The 11,885-nt window shown below is 41.7% G+C and overlaps 1 protein-coding gene across 8 annotated transcripts in view; it reads left to right on the forward strand.

Moving 5' to 3' along the window:
- Positions 1-1,640: 1,640 nt before the first annotated feature.
- BNC2 (basonuclin zinc finger protein 2) overlaps positions 1,641-11,885 on the forward strand; it is a 382,991-nt gene continuing 372,746 nt past the window's right edge. For 5 of the 8 annotated variants that reach the window (XM_066988921.1, XM_066988916.1, XM_066988919.1 and 2 more), the window contains exons 1-2: positions 1,641-1,774; positions 2,487-2,681. In XM_066988921.1, the coding sequence (XP_066845022.1) occupies positions 1,763-1,774; positions 2,487-2,681 (207 nt within the window). In that variant the 5' untranslated portion in view covers positions 1,641-1,762. The other 3 variants (XM_066988918.1, XM_066988917.1, XM_048051346.2) reach the window with 3 other exon arrangements.

Raw genomic sequence — 11,885 nt, forward strand, 5'->3', positions numbered from 1 at the left:
GGTTCTTCATTTGAAATGGTTGGCCTGAGCTTAGATCAAATTTTTAGCGTGTAATGTAGGCTATGATCACTGTAATCTATGGGTTTAAGGAATATAGGAATATCTCCACCAAATGCCTAGCCCCAGTTTAAGAAATCTCACTTTTCCAAGGTAATACAGGAAATTTGTTTTAAATTCAGTTGTCTGTTTGCCTACCTACTGTAAGTCCTTTCTTTCACAAAGCTGTAACTCGTTGTAGCCTTGATTCTCTTCTCTGCAACTATGTAGTAAAGACCGGCCTTGTACTGGGCACGGCATATCTTTATGGTGGCAGGTGACCATGCCTTCTGAGAAGGTTACAGCGTTTTATTTTTAATCTGCATCAAGCTGCTTTGGACCAGCTTTCACGTGAGGAGACATGCCTGTGAACTTGTCAAGGCTTTAACCACTAGGGGGCTGTGTGAACACAATGTTTTGGGTAGTTCTTGGCCCTTCACTGGTTCAAAAGGGCAAATGCGTTTTTATGTACAGTAAAATGTGACTTTGAAATAATTAACTAGGTTTTACTTCTCTCTCCCCTTTGATAGAAAATGTGTCAAGTCATGGCTTAAAAAGTCCTGGTTTTTTTTTTTTTTTTAGAACGTCCATAAATTACTCAAAATTTTACCTGGTCATATGTACTCCTATAAAACAAACAAACAAACAAACTTTTGAATCGTTGTCTAAGCCTGAAACACGCTCTCAACAGCTCAAGGCTCAAAACTAATCCTAAAATGTGGGCACTGTAAGACCCGTCCACAGGCTGATATGTGTTATGCCTGATGAAGATATCTGGGTAAGACCCAGGAAACAGAACGAGCTTTCAGTAGAAACCTTGGGATACATCCAGTCGGTTGCTGCGAAAACCTAGTTTTGGTGGTAATACAGGTCAGCTCCCCTTCCCTCTTATGGCAGGCATAGGAAATGCAGAAACGATAAAGACAGCAACATCAGCTGCAAAGCCTCGTGGCTTGGTAACTCGCAGGGATGTGCCGCACAGCACTACGTTGGGAACCTGCAGTCCCAGGCAGCTACCTGTCTCACCGACTTGACCCATCTCCTTGTGAGCGCCTTCTGGGTCAGCGCTTCTGGAGGACCCACGCCCCCACGCCGCGTTTACACGGGCCCCGAGGAGCGAGGGGAGCCGCTCCGCAGGTCCCTCGTGACCCCCGGCCTCAGCGCCGTGACGGGCCGCGAGAGGGCCCGGGGGCAGCCCTGTCAGCCGCCGCTCCCCGGGGGACGGCGCGAGGCGGCGGCTCACGGCCAGTAACCGCGCTAACGGCGCCGCGCCGCCCGCCAGGCAGAGCCCCGCGGCGGGCGCTACGTGTGCGGCTCGCGGGCGGGCAGCGGCGCTCCACGCCCCCCCCCCCCCCCGCTCCCCTCCGCCCCCCCCCCGCCCGGTGCGCGCTCCCGCCGCGTGTGTGCGCGCTCCCCGGGGCGCCGCGGCCGCGCTCCCCCCCCCCCCACGCCGTGGCGGGCGAGGGCCGCGTTCGGGCGCGCTTGGCTCGGCGTGGCACACGCACAGATGGGGCTTCTTGTCTGTTCCCTGCGAACGTACAACCGTGACGGCTCACCTCCTCCCTCCTCCCCTCCTCCCAACACACGCGCGCTTACAGAAAAAAAAAAAAAAAAAAAAAAAAAAAAAAGGCCACCCTTCCTTTCACGGTTTTTTTTTTTTTTTTTTTCCCTCAGATCCCCACACCGCGCTGCAGCCGCCGCCGCCGCCGCCGAGCCCCGGGAGCTGATGGAGCAATGGGTGGGGAGCGGTGAAAGCGGCCGGGCGAGCGAAAACTTTGCGCCTGCCTAACTTTTCGCCTCCCTGCTAACGCTCTCCCCACGGCTCTCTCCCCTCCGCGTCCCCGCCGCGTCCCTCTCCACCCTCCTCCTCCTCCTCCTCCTCCTCCTCCTCGCCGCCTTCTCCCCGCCGGGGCCGGCCGGCGAGGCAGGGGGAAGCGCGGTGAGGCGGAGAGGGGCGCCCCGGCCCCGCGCTGGCCGCCAAGTTGTCGGCGGGCGCCGGGCGGCTCTGACAGCTCGGCCGCGGCACGGCGAGCCTCGGGGCGGGGGGACGGGGCCTCAGCGAGCCGTGCCCCGCGCCCCCGGGCACCGCGGGGCCCCCTCGGCCCCGCTCGCAGCCCCCCCTCCCCCCCCCCCCCGCCGCCGCCGCCTCCCCTTCCCCTGCCCCAGCCGAACGGCCCCGCACCACCAGACCAACCTGTGGAGGCTCTGACCCCAACCTGGGTCCCTCCTCCCATCACTTCCAGCGCTCCGCTGAAAGCTCTTTCCCTTCCTTTCCCTCTGCTGCTCGGGCTGAACTTTGGGGGCTGAAGTTTTGGAAGAGTCAGAGGGAGAGAGAGAGAGGAGGGAGGAGAGGCTCTGGCTGCCGCTGCTGCTCGCTTTTTGGGGGGAAACAAACAAACAAACAAAAAAAACTATCTTTTTTGTTTTTGAATTCTCGCTGTGTTTTTTAGTTCAAACCACCTGAAGCTGTGAGGGCGAGAAAGAGAGAGGAAAGTGGGGAGGACGAAGGGGAGGAAGGAGAGACGGAGAGAGGGCAAAGAGAGAGAGGCGCTGAGAGCCCTGAGGCAGCAGGAAGGGTGCAGGCACTGCCGCTGAGAGGAGATCGAGAGACAGGGGGTGCACTTGACAACCAGCATGCAGAGATGGTAAGAAGTTTCCAGCAGCCTTTCGTTTTCATTCTAGCCTTTACTTCGGTTTGATTTGATTAATAAATCGTGCAGTAACACAAGCAGCCCTGCTCGCTATCCGTTGTGTTTCAGCCTTCAAATAAACAAGCAGCCGGGCAGGCGAAGGAGGGGGGTAATAAATAAATAAATCAGCCTCGTGCCGCTTGGATTGGGGGAAAAAATGACTAAGAGGCTGTGCTAAACTTTCAGCGAGTTTGGGGATTGAAATGGGATGGCCACATGCTTTTTTACCGCCTCCTTCCCTCCACTAAAGACGAGGGGATAGTGTGTGTGTGGTTTTTTTTTTTTCCTTTCCTTTCCTTTCCTTTTTTTTTTTTTTTTAAAGTGTGTGTCTATGGAGGGAGGGAGAGCGAAGGTGGAGTGGGGTCGAATTGGACATACGGTGGTCTGATCTTTTTTGGACACCACCTCCTGCTCGGAAACGAGTAAGGTTTGCACACAACGTGAAGGTAACCTCTGCGAGTGGGGGAAGGAGCTGTGTGTTCGCGTGTGAAACAGCGCCTGAGGCAGGGAGACAGAAGTGTAAATCCACCTTCCCTCCGTAACTCTTTTCTTTTTGTTGTGCATGTGCTTGCAGTTTGCACCTCTCCAATCAGCGGCTGTTAACAGAACTGGTAGAGCTGTGTGGATGCGCTGGCTGTAGGAGGGAGGGGGGAGCCCCAAAAGCCAACTTTGAGCAAGTTCTTGCCGCGTGTTTCATGTGCTGTGCAATCGCACATCTCTTTTTACAGCAGGGTTTTTGCAACGCAGGGTTGGGGCTTCCACCGCCTCTTAATTTAAAAATAATAATAATAATAAAAAAAAAATCGAAACGACCGAGGACCTCGTTTGGCTGAAGTTCTCTTGTCCGGGCTTTGAAGTGAAGATAGGTTAAACAGCTGCGAAGAACAAACACGTCCAAAGAGCCGTGACTGCTCGTACACGCGTAATGCTCGCTGCTCGCCTTAGCGAGTGGACCGACCTCAGTTGCTGATGAGCAGCGCTCAGCCCATACTCACCGAAGTAGTGTATTTTCAGTTGCTCTTTGATTACTTCCTTGCTTTCCGTCAGCTTTTGCCACCTCACCCCGGGGATGCTGTATGTTTGTCTGGTGTGCCTTGCGTATACATATGCTGGCGTGCGCACGCACGCCTACACATACATATATATATGTGTGTGTGTGTCTACACACATAGATGCGTGTATACACATGGCACTCAGACTATAGGTACAGTGTATCTCTCTGTGTGAGTGAAGGGAGAGCGTGAGATGGAGGGTTTGTGTTTTTCCATTCTCTCCCTTACATGACATGTCTTGTTTCAGTGATCAAAGCCACAATTGGAGTGTAGGAGATGCAACTGTCAAATGTAGGCAACAATAAAAAAAAAAAAAAAAAAAAGGAAAGAAAAAAAAAAGGGAGGGGGAAAGAGCAGCATGTGCCCAGGACTGTGGTTACAGTAACGCTGACAGAAATTAAAGTGGTTTTGAAAGCAGCATGCGATTTATGATGGTTCCCATTTACCCTAGAGTCAAGCTGTTGTAAAACTGATGCACAAAAGACATCATGTAATAATCTGGTGTACCCAGGATTAAAGTGGCAATGAGTGTCTTTTTGTGTGTGTGTCTGGCCGACAGTTAAAATGGTTTGAAGCAATTTTTAAGAAGTCAGAGCAGAATATTACATATTTTTCTCAACCTGTATGTAAGCCATGCATAGCCGTTGCTGAAATATTTTTAGGTGGAAGTGGACTTTTATTTCTCGTTATCTTCCATTTCGTCTCTGTATTATAGCCCACCTCCATAGACAGGAATTTTAAAATGGGGTAGCATTTTTTGTCATATATTCAGAGTAGAAATGCTCGCAGTGCAATTACTGAGTTCATGTCAGACAGTAACATTTGATAAGCCTGATTAGCAGACCTGCGCAAGAATACCAAGTTCCTGTAAAAGTATGTGGAACATTCCTTGCCCTTAAAAACGGCAGGAATTTTTAATCTGAAATTTAATGGGGCATATGAGCTGTCTGATACACTGCAGTTTCATTTTAAGCTGCCCATTATTAATGAACCATCTAGCTCTATGTGTGTTCTGCCTTACATTCCTAAAGCACAAGAATTTTAAAATTTATGTATTTATTTCATTAAGTATTTCAAATGATCCGTCGTTGCCTGATTCAGATGCAAGAAAATCTAAATGTAAATTGCGCACTAATTTGTTACGAGCAAATGTTGAAACTCCTTATAAAACTTGGGAGTGTGAAAGCGTCCCTTAAGCACACACGTCTTATAGACATAATAGGAGAACCTTGCCATGGTACATTATTTTGTATAAATGCAACACTGACATTTTAGGGGAGCAAACTGTGCGGGTTCCTATTTTTAAGAACACTGTATTTTTGTTATTGAGGTATCTGTGAAAGACAGACATGTGATTACATTAAACAAAGTAAAGGAACAGACGAAAGCCGAGATGACGGTTGCTGTATTAAAATGTAAGTGTTACAGTTTGAATTTTCTAGTGAGTTTTTGAGTTCAGTGCTTTACATAACATTTTGTCCTAATCTTGCTTGCTGTCAGAGATGTTTCATGGTTGTGCAATTGCTGCAGTCAAGAATGCCAATTTGCATTCCAGGAGTGTCATTTGATTACTTTTATCTGCACAGCTCGAAGACCAGCCCAGACCTCTCATTTCATCTTGCCATGTCACGAGTCAGTGCTGTGTCGTCTTTTCAAAAATCTGCCTGATTTAGACAAGAAAGAAAAGTACTTTCATGTTGCAGCCGCAGTCCCCTGCTAACTTGTCAGCAGCAGGATATGATTCACTTGGGCCCAGAAGAATGGTACAGAGACGAGGGTTAGGCGGTTCAATAAGCCCATGGACAGGTAGTGTGTGACGTCCCAAGAGAGCTTAAGTTAATGAAGAACAGGTCTGCTTAGTTCTTCACACTCTGACCTGGTGCTGTCCCCACAGTTTTCTCATTTGATCTTTCCCAGCAAATTGATCTTTTCTAGTACTTTTTTGCCTTCCAAGTTAGTCCTTGTGGGACTGAAATTAGCAGAGCAACTTAAGTTGGATAATACAGCTGTTCAGAAAAGAAGAAATTGGACACTAGCTCATAAAGGGGGGAGGGGAAAGTAAGCTATTCTTTCTGTTGTTAACTGAGTTTTCCTTTTTTTTTTTTTTCCCTAGTATTATTTTAGAAAATTTCACAATAGCCATATTACTTTGGAAGTTCTCTTTCTTTCTTATTTATAGCCTGTATGGATGGTCCATTGCATGCTGCATTATATGTGTATCCTTTAAATAAAACAAACATGCTTGCAGCGTAGACTGCAGGTTTGCTTTGGTATTTGTCAGTTGAACTTGCTTGTTAGAAATGATTTGCTAGTCTGTAATGAGGCTTTTACAGTTGTCGTAAGACATTTTAAATATCAATTGCACATGCCAACTACATTATTTATAGCCTGCTAAATAACTGTAATTCCATAGTATCCAATACTGAAATGCAGTGGAGATTAAACAATAAAAGCCATTACAAATGGTATGTGTAAATATTATGGTAGGTGAAAATACAGTCAGCAAATTACCACTGGCATTACTGGTTTTCTGGAAAACCAGTGTATACAAACAAATTGGTTTTGAACTAAGACACTCCGTACTTGAAATCTGTGTTCTAAAATGGAACTGTAGTATTAGTTGTCATTCCTTTACATTATTTTGCACTTAGTAGTTGAAAAGTGCAGTGGAGGTGCGCTCGAGTATGTGTGTGTAGGCGTGTGTGTGTGTTTAAATACATACATGGCTAGCTTGTCAAACAATGTAAGATTTCAAACTGGAATTTTGTAAATAAAGTGTAAGTTGGAAATGATTAAGAGGGTCTTTACTATGCTGCACAATAATAAGCAGTATTTAACTTTCTGTATTTCATAGCAGATGTTCTCACATATTATCCATGTCCTTTCAAGTTGTAGAATTGAAAACTGCTGAATGAAAAGAACACTTATTATGTAAGGGAAATACTGCTCTTGCTCCCTTTTAGTATTGCTTTTGAAAATGGGAAGGAACTGTAAAGGATCATTGGTCAGTTTAGCTCCTCTGCAGAGCTAGAGGGAGCTTCATGATTTTATTAGATATGCCTAAGGTGGAAAAAAAAAAAAAAAGGCAGAAAAATATTCTGAATAAGTGCATGTTGATTCCTAACTCTTTTTCAGAGCCAAAGATGTAGTATTTAGTTTTCAAGGTGACTTTATTCTACAGTGGATGTACATGTATGTTGTTGCTGACTACAAATGTCAGCAATTTAAAGAAAAAAAATTACTGTCAGCAAACTAATTACATTAAAAGAAGTCCATGTAAAATATTGGATTTTATACAAAGACAAAATCTATATTTTTCCCCTAAATATGGGAGTTTCTGACAGCGTTCCTCTTCCTTTTGCATATTGGACACTATCAACAGAATTTCAGTCCTTTCTTCACTGTATGTTTTTTAATGAAGGAGTCCTGACTCTTGATCTGCAGGCTTGCATGGCCTTTTGTTTTAATGTAACTATTAGTATGTGTTGGGAAAAAAAAATTATGCATATCTGGAAATACAAAAAGTTCCCCATAAAATATAAAACAAATAGAGTATATCTGTCATCTTGGAAACGTGTATCACTTCCTAATCTAGCCAGGAATTTGTACTTAATTTAGAGGAATAGCGTTTAACATGGCTTAATAAAAAGCATCTGTTTAAACCTTGTATTCTGTGTCAGTTTCATCCCACCTAAATTCTGACATATTTGTTCTAAAAATGCATTGATCATAATTGCTGCTTAATAGTTATATGGAAGCTTTTACAAGCATTACTTTGGACAAACTTATTTACCATTTAAGTAAATGATATAATCCAGTGAGATAAACTACCAGATTTGTCTCCTTTATCTCTTGCACAGTAGCTCTCATTATGTGCCTTGCTAGTAAAAGCCTTTATTTGTTGATTATTAGAATCTTAGTACACTCAGGAGTTCTGCTGTAATTTAATGTGGTTGTTCAAAGAGGTTCTTTCATTTTAGAATCTTTTCACAGTACTCTCACCACATGTTATAAATATGTATATTTTATACACCAGATACATATGCAAATACTATTTTTCTTATTCCAGGTAAATCAAAGTTATTGAGGGAGAATTCTTTTCGTCTGTAGAGGCTATGTCCGTACTTCTTTCTTGGAATACTTTATGTGAAAAACACAAATTTAGATAACTTAATCAGATTTGTTTCTGATTTGTTACTTTAGGGAGTTCTTTATGTTTCTTTCAAAATTTTCTTTTCATGGAGCTATCATGTTCTATTATTTACTTAAAACAGATTTTTGTAGAAAATTACAAGATGTAGAGGGGTTCTAAAAACACGCTGGACACTGTGATTATTTGCCGTTATAAAAAACAGAATGGCTATTATGCTGATTTGTAAGTAATGAACCAAATAGAAATCAAGATTCCATAAGCTAACAGCTAAAAAGTCTGTAAGTCACCGTGATCTGGTGCACTGTCTGGAAGTTCAGCTGTGTTCCTGCAGTGTGTTACAATTGGTTACGTCCACAGTTCTGCTGCATATAAAACTTAAGAAACTAGGCCTGTTAGAATTCTTCGGCTACGGGGAAAGTTTCAGACGGTATGCAAAGCATATTATGAACTGTTATCAGCTGTAAACGAAACTGAGGGTATGTACAACAGCCATCATGCTGTCAGCTGGAATCACACTGAATTAGTGTTGCAACTTTATCATATTTGTCAAATATGTATTATTTTGAAACTTGTGATTTGTGCTTTTAGGCAATGCTTTTTAATGTTGAATACAAAGATGTAACAGCAAACAAAAAACATTTTTCCCTTATTGTGACCTGACATTTGCCAAAGTGCCCCATGCTGAAATTTCTTTTCAGTATCTTTTTTTCTTCCAAAGCCAGACATGTACCCAGACACAAAAGCCTCTGTGTATAGCAAGCTGTTTTAAATATTGTGACTCGACGATGTGCTGTCCTTTCTCTGCTTGAGCCAAGGATCTCTGCTCAGTGTCTGTGGATTACCAAGTCCCTTCTTTATTGTACCTCTTGTCAGCTATTCCTATTCATTTAACCTTTCATTAGTGTCTGTGCAGCTTCACTGTCTGGAAAGGCAAGGAAAAACCTAAAGGCCTACTGTCACAGTTATTAGATTTCTCGGTTACATCCCAGCAACCATAAAGGAGTAAGAGTCAACACTATTGTCATGCATGCTGCTATCCTGGGGTGCAACTCTTCTGTGCATGTCAAGGACATGTGCCACATGTTGATAATGCATCCCAGGGATAAATGCATGACATGGGGGATAAACCAAGGCTGGCACTAATGAGCTTTGTAGGAGTTATTGCAAAGACAAACAGTTGTGAAGGAATTTTGCTTAAAACGCTGAAGAGATGGACTTGCATTAAGTGTTGCCAAGGCTTGCTTGTGAGGTACTTGTCAATCATGTTAGATTCATTTAAGTTCCATTTACAAGGGAAAAAATGTTTTCTATGACTAGGAAATGTATTGTTTTTCTTTTTTGTTTTTCTTTTTTTTTTTAAGCTGGCAGTATAAAGTGTACTTGAAGTAGTCCTTCAATACATTTCATGACAATTTTTTTCTTTTTTCTCATTGTTGGATCAAAAACTGAAATACATACAAATTACTTGAAAAACGATCTACTAATATGAATTGCACTGTATTCTAAAATATTCCTGTTAGCAAAGCTTCAAATTCACTCTGGGTGTTGTATTGACACAGGTTTGTCCAAGTTTAACTGAGAATATCTGGGTGCATCTAGGTAGTTTGTTCTATTTTTGGCATCCTAAACAGTATGAAAAAGACAAAATTATTAATTATGAGACCGCTTCCTCATTCTGCTGAGGTACATCTTCCATTCAGTCCAATGCAATATTCACATTTTGCTTCCAAAGTTCCTGTCCCACCCATCTTACATGCCCTGTTAACTAAATCCAACTGAACTCTGAGCTTGCAGTTTTTACAATAGTAAAAAATACATGTTTTTCCCTTACCTCTTTAGTTTACCTTTTAGAACAGATTTTAATCACATTTTTATAAGTAGGATTAAAACAGTATGATATGTAACTTCATATGACTTTTATAAGGAGAAATTGGTCAAAACAAAATTTGATCTACATATTAATTGTTAAATTATAATTGAATTGCTTCCATTAGTTCTCTGCAGTGCATCTAATGTTGGTGCTATTCATACCAAGGTTAGAAGTGGGAATAAAGCCATTGAAATCAGTGGAGTTACAGCTACATGAAGCTGTTGAATAAAACCTAGTCACCTCCTTTGCACTTTCCATATGGCACGCAAAGAGGGTTTTTGAGATGATAAATCTAGTGGGCCACAAGAAAATTCTTACAACTTCCTCTTTCCAGATGCACTGTTTAGATTTTCAGTGTCAGTGGTCATCATTTATTAATAGGGATGCTGAGCTTTTTATTTTTTTTCCTCACAAATTCTGATATGAAGAAAGTGAAGAATGGCTGTACCTTTAGCTTTAGTTGAACATTGGAGGCAAAGTAACCAGCAATGTAATAGCTGGATTCAGGAACAAGTTCCTCCAAAGAAAATTGTATTTGAGAGAAAATTCAGAAAAAAATAATCTTTTTATTCTTCTTCTTCAGGCCCTGGAAACATTTGTACCCCTGATGCTGAATTCCACTCTCCTTAAATTAAAAGAGAAGCTGTTATATTTTGTGATTTGAATTAGACAAATATTTAAGTGGAATGAAATCTCAGACATGAGCTGGAACAAGTGTAGTAGTGCCTACTTAGTTTAAAACATCCTTTCATTACCAGACTGATATTAGCTTTGATGAATCTAAAACTTACTACATGGTTTCCAAATCAAAGATGAAAGGGCCAGTTAGGAATCAAATAAATTTTCCTGTTGAAATGTAGCATTTGACATTTAGAAAGATGTGCTCAGCATGATGAACCACTTCTCTTTACGGCAACTTGCCTGGTGATCTTTGCGATAAAACTACTTTGAAATTGAATTGAACTATAATAAAGGTAAGGTAAATTAATTTGGAAGTCTTGATTAGTGCCATTTTTTAAGCTAAAGGAAATATTTCCCTGAAAGCTCTTTTTTCCCCCCGTTTATTGTCAATACATGCCATTTTTCATTGCTAACTAGTTACTGTTGTTCTTTTGATAGACTGTTACTAGTCTAATTCAATTGTCCTTGTGTGGCATCTTGCTAGTTTTATTTAAAAAAAGGTTTTGTTATTCACCTTACTGCGAAAACAACCAGTAGATTCCTAGTGTTGATTAAGTAGACTTATACCCCATCTGTATCTTCTAAAGGGTTATCATTATTCTATACTGTAATTTACAGTCTACAGTCCACTTGGGCAGTGCTTTTATACTGATCTGATGCCAATTACATGTTTCTAAAAGCCTACTCATAATGCTTTACTTTCCATAATGAGAATTTGTACAGAATCCTAGGGAGCAGCATGGGAAACTTTTATTTTTCTACTGAATTAATAAAAAATAATAAAACCCACTAGTCAGTATTAGTAAAAACTTTTAGCTTTCTTCTGGTATTCTGGCAGGCAATGACCATATATCTGTTAGCGGCTGTCTTTTGAGTTGGGTTTTTGAAGACACCTTGTTTCTGATCTCCTGTACAATGTATGTGGTAAAAACAAGTGACACTAGAAGGCGGTTGAATAAGTTAATACATACACAACTTAAAGATGCTGAGGAATTTACATTCTTCAGTACACAAACTGGCATTTTGATTTTCTCCATACTTTGGTGCAAATATTAAAAAGTAATGTATGACATTGCATCAGTAATGTAACGAAAGGCTTCTGAGGGAAGTGTAAGCTGACTTGTTGTTCACATGGTAAGAAAGCCACCAAAAAAATAAGTAGGAACAGGTAGCAACAGCAGGTAAGTGATGTGTGATTTAAAGATTTCTACTCCTTTATTTATTTATTTTATTTATTTTTTTTTTTTTAACTTTTGCCTTCAGAAAATAAGTTACAAGCTTCTTTCTTTCCTCTTATCCACAAATAACTTGCACTACTTTGCATATCAGCAGTGAATCTCATTTATCAGCTGGTTTATTTAAACGATTTATGATATCAAATAATTATTTTGTAAGCAAGAAGT

The sequence above is a fragment of the Anser cygnoides genome, chromosome Z (genome assembly GCF_040182565.1).
Source record: "Anser cygnoides isolate HZ-2024a breed goose chromosome Z, Taihu_goose_T2T_genome, whole genome shotgun sequence".
Classification (NCBI taxonomy): domain Eukaryota; kingdom Metazoa; phylum Chordata; class Aves; order Anseriformes; family Anatidae; genus Anser; species Anser cygnoides.